At 34.3% G+C, this 19,129-nt stretch overlaps 1 protein-coding gene across 12 annotated transcripts in view; it reads left to right on the forward strand.

Moving 5' to 3' along the window:
• Positions 1-19,129, forward strand: part of LOC106883309 (teneurin-m) — a 487,309-nt gene that overhangs the window by 222,709 nt on the left and 245,471 nt on the right. For 9 of the 12 annotated variants that reach the window (XM_052969805.1, XM_052969800.1, XM_052969804.1 and 6 more), the window contains 2 exons: positions 610-630; positions 6,497-6,862. The exons of 1 other annotated variant lie outside the window; for it this stretch is intronic. In XM_052969805.1, the coding sequence (XP_052825765.1) occupies positions 610-630; positions 6,497-6,862 (387 nt within the window). The remainder of the gene's footprint in view (positions 1-609; positions 631-6,496; positions 6,863-19,129) is intronic. 2 more of the 12 variants (XM_052969803.1, XM_052969811.1) reach the window with 2 other exon arrangements.

The following is a 19,129-nucleotide window of genomic DNA, read 5'->3' on the forward strand; positions in this document are numbered from 1 at the left end:
CACACTTGAAAGCATTAGAGCAGTAATATATTTTTTAAGTAGTCAAAGGTTATGGCTGGCCATAGAGTGACCATTGGTTTTGCACCTGTAAAGCACTTAGCAGTAGTATAAGCAACTCATAAGACTCAAATGTCTGACGGTGCATAACCTCTCTACAACTAGAGGAAGATATAACCGATCATTATGTATTTCTTACTCGAGGTGTGGTGAGTCTATGTATCTTGAGCCGTTTGAGTCTGACAAATCACCTATATTGCTCAGTGCTTTATAGGAGCAAAAGCAATGGTCACTCTGACAGTCCATAACTTTTGACTTACAAATATATGTATATGGAAAATTGTTTGTACTTTCTTGTCTCTTTTCTGTTTTGTCTTTTTTTTTTTATAACAATCTCATTTCCTCTTTTTCTTGAAATGTATATATATTTTCAATTTCATGTCATGATATATATATATATATATATATATATATATATATATATATATATATATATATATATATATATATATATATACATACATACACACTCACACACATACACACACCTTATCATCAAATCTGTATTCCTGCAATATTTTTGTTTTTATTTTCTATACTTGGTTTCTCCAGTAAGGTACTCAAGGTATACAGGTGAGCAAGGCTAGTCTAATAATGCATGATAGACATCATTTGGTTTTGGTTTTTTTCTTACCAATTCAGTGGTATGTGCCAGTATGCCAAATCCTCTTTATTTTCTCTCTCTCTCTCTCTCTCTCTCTCTCTCTCTCTCTCTCTACATCTTTTTCACTCTTATCACTGTCTTCCCAATTTCTCTCCTCATCTACACCATTTTTTTCTTACCGCAGCCATTAGTACTCTCATTCAGATTACAATCCATATTTTTCTGAGACTCTGAAGCAAAATTTAATGCTAATTATTTTTTCTAGAGTAATTTCTTAAAGATCTTTTGATCGTTAAAACACACGTACACACACACGCGCATGGTCGATATAAAGCAAAGAGAGAATATAATTTTCTCTCAAAACAATATCTGATCTAGTCTTTTTATTTATTAATTTCTAATAAGTATTGTATTTCTATATATACATATATTCAGTTTTTTTTTTCTCTGCACTCTCTCACACACATATGCACACACATGCAAATATATAACTTGTCTTTCATCTGATATTCATTTAATATTTAAAAAATCACAATTATCATTAATTATCTATATTTTCTTTGTCTTCATCATTGATTTATTATCAGAAAATTATTTTATGGCTATTATTTTTGTTTTAAATTATGTTCAAGATTTTTATTGAACACCTGATAAATTTTGCATTTTACTCACTGTATATGGATGGCCAGACTCAGAATTAAAAAAAATATATATTATGTAAATTTCAAAACATTCTTACAACAGTCTCTAACATATTAAGCTTTTCCTGATAAGGACTATATGTACTGAAACAACTTCTGTTGTAGTCTGTTTGAAATTATCACTTAAAAGTTGCACTACATGTATGTTTGTCTTTCTTTCAGCTCATAATGCTGCTGAATTTAATACAAAATATATTGTTTAATGTGACTCGAGTACTAGTGTGGTGGTGACGGTAATAATTTGCAATAATGTAGTACCTTTTTTTGATTGGTACCTTTGCATTTTTGGTGCATAGTGCAATAGCACTGGATAAATTTGATGCCCTTGTGCAATTATTATCATCATCATCAATGGCAACATCTTAATTATTATGACAATCCATACTGATTGAGTGGCTGAAATTATTTTCATAAGAAAGCAATCAAATAATCTAGATGCTTAAAAAGTGATTATTTACCTAACATAGAAATTATGAGCAGTGATGAGCATTAAGAGTACTAAAATAAGAATTATCCAGAATATACCTTTTGATGGTATAGCTTCTACAAAGAGATTCCCATGTCTGTGCAACAAAAATAACCATTATTGTTATTTCGAACATTACTGATGCCAATAAATTTTATTTTATTTGTCCCATAGACTTCTAAGACTTCATGTATGCATTAAAGAAAAAAGGAGCTAATTACTTTTTGTTGATTGATTGAATCAGTAAAGGAGTAGAGAGGATATTTCATTTGGTTTTTAGTCCCATGATTTTATGGTATCTTTCAGCTTTCAGGTGATGATAAAATAAGTACTACTTATCCAAGAACTAGTGGTGGAGGGCTCAGTTAAGATCACTCTGTCACCCACAAAATTTATGTCATCTATTTAATTTGGAAAATATTATCATCATTAAGGGTGGTGGAGTACCCAAAACTGTACATTGCCTCTTGATTTATTCATATTCTGAATTCAAATTCTGTCAAGATTGCCTTTGTTTTCATCCCTTCAGTCAATAAAATAGGTTGCAGTAATGTGCAAAGATCTATCCAATAATCTCTATCTATTGCTTATAAATTTATGGCTTTGTTCCAAAATGGAGAAGCCAATAATATTAAAAAAAGTAGCTGCTGATGTAATAGAAATGGTAGAAGTTGGATATGAAGCTGATCAGTGTTTTCGATTTAGCACTAAAGTTGAATTATTTAATTGTACACTTCCAGATCTTTTACCATGTGCTAAACTGAGAAATAACCATTATCAGGCTACTGAATTGGCAGGATTTTTTATGCTACCAGACTATTTCATCTAGTTTCATTATTCTATATTCTAACCCCTCCGATTTCACTTGAATTTCTTTCCTGCACAAAAATTAAAGTATGTGTGAGTACCAGTAATATAAAGAACTTCTCTCTCAAATATTCCTCTTCTCTGCTTTCTGGACAGAAGTCATAATTATTTTCATCTTATTTTTTTTGGTTATGATTTCAAGACAATCTTTTAACATTTAAATATTTTGATTGCCCTAAAGTTTGTAAATATACAAAAAAAAAATCTGAGCTTCTTTTCTTGTCAGACTTGTATAGCGTTCTGCCGAATGAGGTGGTAGAATCATCAGAGCTTTGGACTAGAAGCTTAGTGGCATTTCTTCTGGTTCTTTATATTCTAAGCTCAAAATCTTGCCAACTTTGCCTCTCATCCTTTTCAGGGGCCAATAAAAGTACCAGTCATTTACTGGAGACAATGTATTTCACTAACACTACTCCATCTAAAATTCCTAACTTTGTGTCAAAAGTTGAAACACTTTTTCTTTTTTATCTCCACCTCCCCCTGCATTTTCAAACTTATGGACTTGTGTCCAGTAGTAGCAAACATTATCATTGTTCAAATTCCATAAAATGTCGTCATCATAATCATCATCATAATCATCATCATAATCATTATCATCATCTTTTAACGTCCCTCTTTCATGTTTGCATGGATTATTTCGTTTGACAGGATCTGGCAGGTTTGAGGACTGTACTGTGCTCCAATGTCTGCTTCAGTGTGGTTTCTACGACTGAATGCCTTTCTTAATGCCAACTGTTTTACAGAGTCTAAAGGTGTTGTTTACATTGCACCAACACTAGTGAGGTTACCATGTAGCTCACAAGACTAGCAACCTTTTGACTGAGTGATGCTACAGTAGAGAGGAAGGCACATTATGGAAGAATAGACAAGGGTAATTGGAAATAAAAATGCTTAGAAGAGAATGTGACTGTCTACCATTTTTAAGTTCCCCAAACTGTCCATTTGTTACTATTTGTATTCAAATCTTGACATAAATTGTGTTACTTTGTTGTAAAGGGATTTCATAAGATAACATTTGTTGTACAACATCCAATATTACTATAAGATGCATTTTGATGACTTCCTTTTCCTATGTACTCGTTACATAGTAGGGCCCCTGTAATTTGACCATACCCTTCTATAATTCCATACCTTTCATTAATTTAGAATATTATCATCATAAGTATCATTATTGCTAATATGTTAGCTCTAGTATTTGCAGTTTATTTCTTTTTATCATTCACTCCATTTTCTTGTATTTCTATAGTTACATATTTATCTACTTATATTCTTCTATGTATCTCTTCTATTTCTCTTAATAAAGCAATATTTTCTTTCCAAAAGACTGAAAGAGCAATTCTTTTTGAAAACAAACACCCTCTTCACATGAAATACTCAAATGCAATTACTTAAAAATAAAATTGTTTTATCGAAAACTGCTATCACTGTCAGTTGGGAATAGATAGCATCAAAATAAATGTAAATCGCTTCTCTGATTTCTTTCACACATGTGCGCACACACACGTGCACACATACACGCACAAACACACACACACATACATACACACACACTCTCTCTCTCTCTCTCTTTCCCCCATTTACGTCTCCATCTCAAACTCACAACTTTAATTTGTAGATCTATGATCAGTGAACTCCCATCTTATAGATCTATCATCAAACTAAAAATAAGTCCCATTACATAGTTTAGATCATCTAATATATCATCAATCATAGAAGTTCAATACATCGATATATCTTATACCAAACATAAGCAGTTCAATACTTCTTTCATTAAGCATAGAACATCATAGAACCCATTTATCAGATCTATCTTTCATGAAACATAGAAATTCAATGCATATCTCTTTATAGCATCATGTGTATGAAAAGCTTACACATAGATCTATCTTTCATTTGGTCTTATCTGTTTATCGATTTCTCTAACTACCTATCTATCTATCATAAATTATGTGCTCAATACATAGATCATTTATCAAACATATAACTACCGTAGTTTGTCCAATATATATGAAACTTAGAATTTCTGTTGACGTTATCTCTTCCTCATCAAACATCCCAGCACTCACCACTAAACAGACCTATCTCAGCAAATACCAAGCTTATTTATTTAGAAGTTGTTTATCATTGAAAAATCATTTTTAATACATACATTACCAAAATTTAAAATATCAACATGCAAGATCTATCTTTTACTCTGTAATCCTTGTAAATAGCTAAATTTAGCCACGATACAATTACTGATACTCGTTGAATGAAACTGGTCATTCTTTGGCTTGCAAGACATTTCTTTCTAAATCTCAAGTGAAATTATAATTTAATCATTTGTTTATGTCAAATTCCATTGTAATTATGAATGCTTTTGTGGTTTTAAACCGAGGAATATTAAAATCTACCTATTCAAATTTGTTTATCTTTTATTCAATCATTTGGCAACAGCAGCACACTGCTCCTCACCCTTTAATTCAAACCTCACTCAATACACAGATCAAGCTATTGTGTAAATGTTTTGTACTCTCACTATAAATTCTGCTTTCCACTCCTCAGAACTTATAGCACAAAAATGCATTATGCATTGCCCAGATGAATGCAATAATGTTGCACGACAACTGGAACAAAACTAAGGAAAAAGAAAATATTCTCATATTTTGTAGAAGGCAAGGCTGTTTGCATGAATGAATTCTTCTGTTCTTCTCTTTCCTCATTCACTATCTCTTCCCTGTCAACTTCTCTTCATCTATCTCACGATATCTCTTTTCTTTGTCTTTCTTTCTTTCTTTCTTTCTTTTTTTTTTTTTGTCTTAGAGATATCACTCACTGACTTTGATACTTTTCTCTATATGAAGACCACTTCAAGCTGATATGATCACCAATTCCATTGAGCCTTTCATAACACTTGTGGAATGGTTTGAGTTGATTTCCAGCACTGACAGACATGGTTCATGAATCACCCTTTTCTGCTTCCTCACTTGAGCCATTTATTCAGTCACTCATTTCTTGATGTAATCCTCTCACTCATTAATCCTCCACTAAATACATATTCATTCACTCCAGCAGTTCATTTCACTTAATCCATGCATCCATTGGCTGGTCGTTCCAAATATAACATCACAACCTCTCTCCACCAATCAAAATTTTTGGTATTTCGCTATTTCTGCTGACCCTGTCATACTCTGTCAAAGTTACTCTGTCAGCATTTTAAAATTTCAACCTGTGAAACAATACACCACACAAATTATATGAGCATTTTTGTTTAAACATATTATATATGCACATAACATTTATTTCTGTGCATGTACATGTATATACATTTTCCTTTTTACACATGTATGTGCACATGCACTTGATTGAAACACACACAGTTTCTCTCTCTCTCACATACACACACAAGCTTCACACACACACACACACACGCACAAACTTCACACACACACACACACACACAAGCTTCACGCAAACACACACATGATTCACACAAACACACACACATACACACACACACACACACACACACACATACACACACACACACACACACACAGACTTCACACACAAACACACACAAACTTCACACACACACTTCACTCTCGAATCCCATTATTTATTAGCTGTGTCCAAAAATGTTAGCATGCACAAGTGTGGGTGTAAAGTGTAATTTGAACTTGGATGTATGCGAGGAGTGCTTCTATACTTCTTGTACTTGAACATATGCGAGCTTGTTTGTGTGTGTGAGTATATGTTTGCATGTGTGTAAAAAAGAGGGAATTGTTCACTATAAAATTATTTGTTCCTTCTTACCCCCAGGCTGGCCAGCCGGCGCAGCACCTCCTTCTGTTATGGCTTATGGGGCCTGCCCACTGCAACAGTGCAATGCAGACCAGAGTCCAACAATGGCACCAGATGATATGGCCGACTTCTATAACTATGCAAGCGCTGGGTCAGACGGTGACATCGAGACAGACTACGGCATATCTTCCTCACACCCCCGGTTCAGTCACCGGCAAAAATCAACTAACGCATCCCACCACCATATAGACTCTGAGAGTTCGTCTCTCTCCTCTTCAGCTGGCCTTGCTAGTAGCCACTTGAAAGACGCAAATGTCTGCGCGAAACTCTCTGATTCAGACGGCACCGATCAAGAAACTGCTACCATACATTACGGCCATGCAGGTAAAAAAAAAATATGAAAAAAAGAATAATAAATTTCTAAAAATTAATCTAAAATTTAAAAAAATAATTTTTAAAAGATTGAAAAATAAAAGTAAACAAAAAATATGTAATTAAGACATAAAAATTGTTTTCAAAGGTTACTACTACTACTGCTACTACTGCTGCTGCAGCTGCTGCAGCTGCTCCTACTAACACTAACCAACTCCCATCCCACATCAAATAGCTTGTCCATCTATGCTTGCTCAATCTAAGCTATTAATGAAGGATTTACTGTGCATGGGGGAAATGAGCCATTGTGTATTCTTTGCATGCTAAGTGCATGTATGTATATGCTGCAGATGTGCACATGCATGCACATACTGACAGACAGACAGACACATACACACACTACTTCTGCAAGTACAATTACATATCCCCCCCATTTTTTACTGCAATAAGTAATGCATCTACAGCAGATTAGTTGCTGCCCCATGGTATTTCCATGACTACTTCACCTCTTAATATTGATGCTGAAATGCTCCATGTTATTTTTGCTTCCAAGACTACTCCTCTGCTTATTACTTACTCCTACTGCCCTTATTAATTCTGCTCCCTAGTGCTGATGATACAACTACTTCTGTTCCCTCTACTCTTCCTACTACTATCACATGTGCATTGACAGAATCATTGCATCATGGCATGAAGATGCCTGTCCAAATTCTTTATGTTCTCAGTTCAAATTCAGCTTTGATTGCTTGGCGGGGATCAATTTTCAAGGTCAGTAAAATAAAGTACCAATGAAGCACCACGACTGATTATCCCTTAAACCCTTAAAATATAAAGTTATCATAATCTGTTTGTGGAAATCAATATTACTAGGGCTATAAGGCAGTGAGGAGTTAGCAGAAACATTAACACGCTGGGCAAAATGCTTAGCAGTATTTCGTCTGTCTTTATGTTCTGAGTTTAAATTCTGCCAAGGTCGATTTTTGCCTTTCATCCTTTTGGTGTCGATAAATTAAGTACCAGTTGCGTACTGGGGTCGATCTAATCAACTGGACCCCCTCCCCCAAAATTTCGGGCCTTGTGCCTAGAGTAGAAAAGAATATTAGTAGAGCTATAACAAACGCTTTTGTTACAACCTCTTGCATGGTCTTAGAAATATTTTTCACAGTATTTGAATCCCAGAAATGTTCTTGTTGGTGTTGTTGATGCAGCTAGAATCTAGTGTCTGTGGCTGCAACCAAACAATCTGTTTTTCAACCCAACATATACTACTACTACTACTACTACTACTACTACTACTAAACTAGTCTGTTTCATCCTACTAGAAAAATAATCTAAAATCTCTCCCTGATTACATGCCACCATCTGGCAATGGGAAGGCCACACTGAATAATGTAGTTCTTTATATACAGTGGCTAACAGAAGAATTAGAATGGTCATGGTTGGAGTTCCTTTGACGACAGACCTACTCAAGCAGGGCAATGTTAAAAAATGAATCAAATGGAAATGATTAGGGATTTGCCTCATCTTGCAAAATTAATAACAAAATGACTTCTCTCGGTTAGGACAGTCTTACCATTGTCAACAGGAACACCACAGATAGTCTGAGATGAGCTGAAAAAAAGACAAAGAAAAAAAGAAAAGAAAAAGATATATAGTGATAGAACAACTTTGATCATTGACCTACTTGATCAGTGCTGACCTGGGTTAAACAATAACAAAACAAGCATAACTGCAACAATGTTTGCAAATGCTGCTGCTACTACTACTATTACTGCTATTACTACTGCTTCCACTGCTGCCGCTACTACTACTACTACTACTACTACTACTACTACTACTATGTTATTTTTGTTTTGGTTATTTGAATTTGTGTCAATAATAATAACATGCATAACTATATGTTTACCTTCACCACTACCAATAATAATAAGAAGAAGAATGACAACCCTACCATTCATATGACTGCTTGTAATAGCAACAGTCTTCACAAACTCATTAATAACAATACCAATCAATAACTAACACCAATTATTATACTGACAACATCACTGCAAACAATAACCAGTCTTATCACATGTCTGCATCCATCGTCAGCACCACTAATACGCTACCTAACTGCTTCAAGTTCCTCCACTTGTTTCTGATGCCTGGATTTCTTGTACAATTGTCATTATTTCTCATGTATCGAGGCTGATTCTCAAATGATCTGCTATTTATTTTTGACAATCACATGAATGAAGGTTTGTAGAATCTGCTGCACTGGTCAAATACTCAGATACACTTACAGTGGATTCAAACTACAGGCCCTTAGGCTAGTTGTCTAATGCCATATCTAATCATCCATTTAATTAGTTAATTTTCAGATTACAAGTTTTTAAGGATGATAAGTCTCATGATAAACCATCAGCTTAATTCATAGAGGAAGACCATTGCCTCAAATTGAATTCTGACTGACAATTATATGCCAGCAGGGAGCATCTACATAAACCCTCAAATTGCTAGAAATGGAACCCTAATCTCTCTATTATTACACTCTATAATCAGTTGAATGGTAAAATTTTCCTCCGCAAAATGTCCATCATATTTCTAAAAATATTATATAAAACAATTGGTGTGGCATGCTTTTAGGCTCAGAGCTCAGAATCAGAGTATCCAAAGCATAACGATGCCATGACTTTATGCCTGGATAGGAACTGCTAGATAGGTTGAGAGTTGACAAATCCTTTTCTCACTCAACACTTATCAAAATAAAAACCTTTAGCATTTTGACAGGCCACATCAGTCCTAATATTTTACCTGTTTATGTCCAAACTGGCCAGATCTGGCCTCTTACACTTACCCTACAATGTCATTCTAAAAATAAACAATCATATCATCAATTGATCTGAAACACTGCAAATAATTAAGCATCATGGTTGACGGATTAATCTGAATGCTAAAAAATGAAGTGCTAAATTTTTGAACAGCAAACCTATATAAAAGATGGAGTGTTAGCACAGAATCAGGTGGTGAAGTTTTCTGTCCTAACCTACAAAGTGAACATTTTATATGAACTTCTCCAGAGTTACACAAAGCTGGTCTCATACAAACAGCAGCAACAGCCCTTCATTGTGACTAAGATAAAAAGCATAAAGTGAAGTTATCAGTCAATTGGTGCACATGACAAAGACACCATAATTGCAACTGAATTAGGAAGCGATAGAGCTTGTAAATTCAAGAGAGTTAAAGTATGCTCCAGGGAGTCTGTTGATTCTCAAAACTGTCTAAATCAGTTTGGCTACAATATTATGCAATATAAGCTACTTAAATCAATAAACGACATCAGCAGCAATCAGCTTAAAATGCTTTAACAAAATTAAGCAATGGGAACTTGAAGGAATAATAATAAGAAGAAGAATCTATCTACAAATATAAAGCACATAAACAATACCCACACTAAGTATCACTATCATTACATACTGAACTTAAAAACAACACAAACACACCAACAAACAGGCAACTCTATTTACAAGTACAGCAAATTCTTTTGCAAGCAGTTATTTCATTAGAAATGTATCTTATTTCTTCTTCTAAAGTTTTGACCACTGGCAATCTTTTGTTCATATTTGGTTGTAAATTGCCTTCTTGATTAGTTAAGTAATTGTTTGATTTTAACTGTTTTACTATATTTTTTTATTTTTAATTTTATTTGATTTTTTATTTTATTAATTGATCTTATTCTTAGTTTATTCTCTTTTCGTTCTTTCTCTTCTCCTCCTCCTCCTCCTCCTTCTTTCTCTTCTTTTCCTCCTCTTCCTTTCTCTTCTTTTCTTCCTCCTCCTCCTTCTTCGTTCTCTTCTTTTCCCCTCCTCCTTCCTCCTCCTTTCTCTTCTTTTCCTCCTCCTCCTTCCACCGTTATGACATTAATACTCACACCAATGAGTATTAAATTCTACAAACTTCCATGCAACCACACCCATTGCCATTGTCACCACCATTAACAATAACAACAACAATACCTTCAACAGTTAATTACTTCCTCCTAACTGAAACCATAAAAAACAAAAAACAAAAGCAACTAATGGGCCTCTTCATAGTTGGTTGAAATACTAGAAATAACAGTCAAGTGTCACCTTGTTCTCTTAAAAAGATAAGGATATATTAGATGAGGTAGTTCTTGGCGTACAAGAAAAAAGGAAAAAAAGAAAAATTGCGATTGTCATTGCTAACACCTTTTGATCCTAGTTTGCTGCATTTGGGTTAGCTTGGGGTTGAACAACAAAAGCAACAGCATAAAAACATAAGCTCTGTTTCTTTTTGACTCCAGTACATTTGAATAGCATTTATACCAGTATTCGAACAAAGTAATTATTATTCAAAGCAGCCAATTCCAGGAAGCATCACAAAATGATCTGATGTATTGTCCACTGTCTATGACCAGCACAAAGCATCAAATGAAAATTGGCTTGTGGATAATGTACATTTCAATCCAAATGACCATGAGATTAAGGTACTGCTGACCACTCAGTCATATACAGTTTCAAATCATTTAGCTACCATTGATTTGTGTCTAAGGCACTTGATTCTGCTTGCACTGATTTATCTGAAGGTAAAACAAAAAGGTGAGGCCATTCCATTGATTATCCTAAATGACTCTGTTGTCACCATGATAACATTTATTGTAATCTTTGAGAGATGTAAGTTGGGCAGGCCAAACATATATATATATATATATATATATATATATATATTTGCACTATTTACATGACTGAAGAAAAATAATTTCTTTCTTTCTTTGCAGTTGTGTATTTAACTGTAGGAAGGGGATCCAACATATAAAGAAAGCATGCGTGCAAAACTGGACATAAAATAATATTTAATTTTAAAATATCATACTTTGGTTTTATAGACTCATAAAAACTGGAAATTACTCCCTTTTAAGATGAAATATTGACATGTTTTGCAGCCCAAAATATACTTGGGTGGATACTTGTTACATACACAGCTACATTTAAGTTCTTCACTTAAATAAGAGTTTTAATGCTTTTCTTCACTCCTGTTGATTTTTAAAAATCTACAATTAAGTCAAGTGTACAACAAAGGGTTCAGAATGTTAGTCATTGCGCTGTGCAGTGTTAATAACAACTCAACCAGTATTTAATAAATATTTAGAACAATCAAGAAATAATTAAAAAGAGTCAATAAATGACTGAGGAAATAGAATAACAGTGAACCTATCGTTAATTAGTTGAAATACAATAAATCAAATTATAAATTCTAAGACTTGTTTTAAATATTTGCTCTTTTTGGGAGACTAACAATAACAACAACAGTAATAATAACAAAACAGTCCTTGAAATTGGGTAAAAAGAGGACAATTGCATCTATTATACAGCCCCTGCTTTTTGATTGTGTTTTCTTTATACATATATATATATATATATATATATATATATATATATATATATATATATATATATATGCTAGTTGAATATTTTTAGATTTCCAGGTTTTAAAAAATCTTTTTAGATTTTGGTTTCTGTGGTGATCCATGTATGCATTAATGCATACATGTACACACACACACATACACGCATGCATGCATGCATATATATACATACATAGATACATACATACATGTACACATATACATATATACACACATACATATGTGCATGCACGCGCACACACACACACACACACACATACACACATTCATACATGCATGCATACACACTTACAAACATCCCTACACACACACAAAATGATTACTATTTATTGTGTAGCTTGTAGAGTGCTTAGTTGTGTAGTAAAAGAATGCGTAGAAGGGCTTCCAGATGTGTAAATATAAAAAAAAAAAAGAACCCAAAAAACCCTAAGTCCAGCAAACAAAAATTATTGTTTTAAATGGTTTGTTTGGAACAGAATGGAATGGCATTATATTAGATGTTGATATTTGTGGTTTCTTTATTGATATTTGTTTATGCACAAGTTTTTTTTGTTCATTATTGTTTTCATTATTATTATGTAAAGCATATAGAAGAAGTGTAGTGGAATTGGCCAGATCAGAAGGGTGTGTCTAGAGTTGAAATAATTTCCAGTGATATATTGACATGGTGGTGGAGACAAGGTTCTCAACTCAACTGATCCAATTAAATAGACAACTCATTTGCTTTTAGCTATTAGCCTTCAACCTTATTCTATGTATAAATTTCTGATGCTTTTGTGTTTTTTTTTAAATTACTTAACATAATAAGATCGGCACTGACCATGGCCATTGAAGTCCTAAGCATGTTATTATAACATAAAATGTGTCTTGGGGTTTTCAAACTTGGTGGAGCCATCCTTGTCAACATTTAACTAGCATCAATTTCTTCCAGAGGAAGGAGAAGAACCACCCCGTAGCACTTGAATGATCAGTCCTGACAGTTGAAAGCAAAGCTAACTTCAGCAGGATTTGAACTCAGAAAGCATAGTATTAAAGCAAATACCACAAAATATTCTATCCAATGACTCTGCCAATCAACCACATTAGTATATTGTGGCCAACTGATCTAATTAAGCATATAACTCAATTTCTTTTAGTAATTAGTCAAGAGCTTTATTCCTATGTTCTGATATGTTTTACAATTACACAATACAGAAAAGATGAACACTAACCATAGCCATTGGAGGTTTTTGTAAGGCATGTGCAGTTGATACTTAAATATGTTTAGTTGATAAGGATAAGTAACAAAGAACTTGCAAAAGATGATGATTCTAGGACTTGGTGTACTGAAGATGTCATCTAGTTCAATTCCCCGGTGAAAAAGCCATATCACCATAAATAACATGGGGAAAATTTCAGAATGTAATGATTGTATTCTTCATTCCCCACTAAGTAACAGATTGTTGTATGTTTGATAAAAAGAAAAAAGTCCTTTATACCTGATGATTGGGCAGCAGAATGGTAGAAATGTTGAAGAGAGTTGCGCTAAATACAATGACAACTTTGTCTTACTCGTGAACATCATTTGAAACCCCAGCAGAGCTGATGCTAACTTCCCATCTGTCTACGAATGTATGGCCATGTTCAATGATTGAATTAGTGCAATGGAAGTCTCTGAACTTTAGCACATGCAAAGAAGGAAGTTGTGAATTAGTAGAATAATACAGTAAGTAGTAAGACCCACTGGCCAGATTGTTTAGGACTTTCATAATTGGTAGCTTTATTGGATTAAAATCTCCATGGTCGCCTACATCTTCTTCCTATCAAAACTCAAGAAATGTCACATGTACTTTGGGTCAAGTCATTTACTATTGAAATCCCAAATTAGTCTTAGAAATAAAGAGCATAATTTGTGGCAAAACATTTTTGTTAAGTAACATGGTTTGATGCTGCTTATCAAATCAAGGAATTAAAAAATTCCCTCCCTTCTCTATGGCCATTGCATCATCATCATCGTTATTATTATTATTATTATTATTATTATTATTATTATTATTATTATTAAAAGTATAAAAATTACATTATTCCATTTCCCAGTAGATAAGTTTATGTAAGGATTAAGTTGGTTAAAAATACTGAGAGAATCTTTTCCTCCACCACCCCTCATAAAAGCAGTAACAAAAATATAAACCAAGAGGAAAATACATAAAAGCATTGAGAAAAAAAAAAAAAGGAAAAAAGGGTCTCTGGTAATCCATAGACACTATTAAAACTTTAAATTGCAAGTATTTCACTTACAACCGTATTAATTTCTCTTGCCACACAACTTCACTCATTTTCAAAACTTAGATATAGTTTCATGTATTCTGGGCTTTTTTTTTTTCTCTACTGAGGATTAGCAAATATGCCCTTTATGTTGTTGTATGATTTTATTTCGTGTGTGTGTGTGTCTGTGCACATACATATTGATTTCATTACACATGTATGTGTATACACACACACACACATATATATGTATATACACAAGCATATATGTATACGTACATATATTCATATATATATATATATGTATGTGTATATAATTTTTAGCTTTAACCTTTTCTTGCTCATTAAAATTCTAGTGCTAATTTTTGTTTTGATTTTTAAACAGTTTCAAGGAAACTACTGAAGTTGAAGAAATAATTTACATTCTTTTCTTTTCTTTTTCTTATTTTATTAAATTTATTTTATTTTGTTTATTCATCCATTTTTTAATTTTATTGATTATCCCTTTTTCTGTTCATTAAAATTCAAATGCAAACACACATTTTGCAAATTTTATAAGCAGATTGATAATAATCTTCTTGCATAAAAAAAAAGGTAAACTAATGCTGCCAAGTCGTTAACTCTCTTACCTTTTTCCTCATCTCTGGGAAAATATTCAACTGACACAGCACTGCATGCTAATTTAACATTTGTCAGTTACAGTAGTGGTACTATGATTAATCCACAGTACTTATTAGCGAATGACAGAGGACATTAGTAGATGTGACTAGCAACATAGCACAGATATATAAAGAGCATTAATGTTTTGCAGGAGATGGTTTGTCTCCTGGCATATCAACCTCACTTGTGCATCTGAACAAGGTGCATTGCTCTGCTAGAAAAAGCTGACAATAATCAAGTTCTATTCTCCTCTCAGTTTCATAGCTAAACTGACAGTGGAAGGCATAGCATCTGCAAAACCAATTGTTGGTCGAGATGAAAAACATTTTGCACTAGGAAAGAAATGAATAGAATGAATGTAAACCATGGATGGAAGAATGTATATGAATGCCTGTGCATGCACACACACACACACACACACTCACACACACTCACACACACACAACAAATGCATCCAAATTCAAAATTGAAGTGCTGGTCAAATGTTGGTATGAAACTGATATGGCCGAATTCTTCCCTTGCATAGTCTATTGTAGTTAATATTCCAGTGATCAGGCATTAGTTTCCAGAAGTTGTATGAACTTTGAAACATTACATAAACTGAAATTTTGACTTCATGACCCTCTTTATCTTTTTTATTGTTATGCTGTAGAGTCGGTCATCTAGCATCTACACACACACACACACACAGAGTGAGAAAGAGAATGGTCAAGTCCAGATCAAATTTTTGTGGGAGATAAAAAGCCATAGACTGCACTAAGAAATTTTTATTGTCCTTTGAAAATACATCAGCAAACTCTAGCTAAAGGCACAGCCTGAAAATTGTGACATTATTCTTTATATAGAAATGAGGACAGAGAAAAAGATTGCTTGTGTATGAAATAATATTTGAATAAATTTTTTAATAATTTTGCCTATCAAAATTTATTTAGAATGCTAGATTGTCAATCCCTTGTTACTATAAAATGGTTGCAATTAGGTCTCTACTCTGTGCATCAGTTTAACTTTGTTGTAGAGATTACATCTTATATGTATGTGGCTTCCCAAGATGGAGGGGTTGCCAATATTGGAAGAGCCCCACCCATCTGGAATAGGGTAGAAACAGTTTGGTGAGGTTAATGGATATTCACTGGATATTCATTCTTTTGATTGGCATTTATCAATTCCCAAGATATGCAAATATGCATGTGGAGATTCTATCTATTCCATCCTCCGTTGATTGGCATCTATTATTCCCAAGAGATGCAAGCTTGCATACGAAGGAGATGTAGTCACAAGAGCCAGCATATGCATACTTTGAATGGGCAGCAGTTTTTGAATTAACTTTTAAGAATCAGCATATCATTGCTTCTAAACGTTGAGGAATGAATATGTTATGTTTTGAAAATCCCAGTTTCAGTGCATAAGTGTATGGCAATGTAATCTCTCTCTCTTTCTCTCTCTCTCTCTCTCTTACTCACACACACACTCTCAGGAACATGTATATTTATATATTTGTGCACATGTATGTGGGAGCATGTATTAAGCTTATGTGTATGTATGTGTGTGTGTGTGTGTGCACGCATGCACACACACACACTCTTACAAATTATATATAAAATACATGTACTGTACATATTCATTATTTGTATAATATATATTATAAATTTAAAAAAAAAGATCTTTCGTGTTTGCATAGGTTGGACAAGCTGGGGAATTGCACTGGGCTGTAGTGTTTGATTTAACATGGTTTCTTCAATTTGATGCCCTTCCTATTGGCAATCATTTTAAAGAGTGCTGTAGATACATTTTTCATGGCACCAGCTTCAGTGAGGTTACCATGAAGCTTTCGTGACAGCTCGTTCATAATTGAGTGGGACTTGAGTAGAAAGCAATGCAGCTTTATGCAAGATAATGAAAGGCTAAAGTATAAAAAAAGGAGCTTGGAAGAACTGGTTTCATGCTGCAGATGAGGAACTTGGTTACTTGAATTGTACAAAAGTGGATGGGAATAATTGGTGTAGAATAAAGATAATGGTGGTGAAATGTAAGGCTGGACTGCTGGGGTTGAAGAACAGGTGGGTAATGGTTACAAGAGTAGATGGAGACAGGAACAAATGGTTAAAGGTAGATAGGAGCACAAAGTACTGAATGATGAACAAAGGTTGAGGAGGAGAGTCTGTGATAAATATGGAATTGGATGCAAGGTTAGAAAGTAGATGAGGACTAGAGATTGGTTGGAGTCGGAGGGGTAGATGTAATGATTGCTTAGAGGTGATCAATGATAGATAGTGTGCACTGACAGACAGGTAGTTCGGAAGAGTGAAGAGAAGCAGAATGTTAATAAATACAGCTGAAAGGAGAAGAGACCCAACAGAAAAAAAGATAACGTGTGTGTGGAGGGAGGTAGATGAGTGGGAGTGGAGAAATAGGGACTGCATAAGAAGAGTGGGAAGAGGTACATGAGTCAACAGGAAGTGTTCAATTGACCTATCATCACACACACACACACACACACATGTATAGGAACTTGTGCACTCAACAGAAGGAAAAACAAGTAGTACTGGCAAAGAGCTCTTTCAGATGCAGTTGCTGTATGCATGACTGCCACTCCCATGTGGGCTTGCACTGCAACAACAGATGCTGCACCACCATCAGCAGCTGACATGATTTCTTCAGATGCAAATCCATGCCCTCTCAAGACCAACGGATGCCTACTACTACTCGTCTGTATCTGTGTGTGTGTATATATATATATATATATATATATATATATATATACACACACACACATATGTATATGTGTACATATATACATACATACACACACACACATATATATGCATATATATATATATGTGTGTGTATATGTATGTATATATGTATATATCATCATCATCGTTTAACGTCTGCTTTCCATTCTAGCATTTGTTGGATGATTTGACTGAGGACTGGCAAACCAGAAGGCTGCACCAGCCTCCAATCTGATCTGGCAGAGTTTCTACAGCTGGATGCCCTTCCTAACACCAACCACTCCGAGAGTATAGTCACCTTATATATATGTATTTGCAGATGATTCTAAGATCCAGAAGGTCATCAAAGCATGCCTTCAATCAGATCTGCTGGCTGTCATCCAATGGGCGGAAAAGAATAATATGCTGCTGAACGAAAATAAATTTGAGTTATCCGCTTCGGAAAAGAGGATACCCTGAAACTCCAATACTCCCTTCCTTCAGGTCAAACTCTGATGGCATCCAACATCAGAGACTTGGGAGTAATTTTGGACAGCAACATAAGCTGGGCCACTCCTATAAAAAACAAAGTTGACATGGCCTGCAGAATAATGCTTCTGGATTCTCAGGACTTTCCAGTTGAGAGATATCCACACCAGTTTTCTTCTTTTCTCCACTTTTGCCCTACCCCACCTTGAATACTGCTGTCGACTGTGGTCTCCCTACATGACACAACGTATCATGAAAATTGAAGATGGCATGACAGGCTTTGAGTATTGGGATCAACTAGAAAAGCTCCAGCTTTATTCTTTCCAATATCACTATGAGAGCCACATCATCTGCATGATGTGGAAAATATTCCATCAGCATTGCCCAAATATACACCCAAGACTTGGACCCCGTGCTATCTGCCCATGACATATATCATACTCATATCACATAACAACATTACAGTACAATTATTTCACCTCAATTGGCCCCGCTCCCTTTAACATTAGACCAAAACACATTAAAGCAGAAGCAGACCCCATAAAGCTCAAGAAGTTTTTGGACAAATTCCTTCAAAAAATCCCAGATAAACCTCCTACACCAAGATATGTCTCTGTAAACAATAACTCTCTTTTCAAGTGGGCCATGTTGTCCAATTCATGATTTGAATGACCCTCCCCAAATACAACAATATAACAATATACATGCATATATATATGTATATATATATATATACATATATATATA

Source organism: Octopus bimaculoides, chromosome 7 (genome assembly GCF_001194135.2).
Source record: "Octopus bimaculoides isolate UCB-OBI-ISO-001 chromosome 7, ASM119413v2, whole genome shotgun sequence".
Taxonomy (NCBI): domain Eukaryota; kingdom Metazoa; phylum Mollusca; class Cephalopoda; order Octopoda; family Octopodidae; genus Octopus; species Octopus bimaculoides.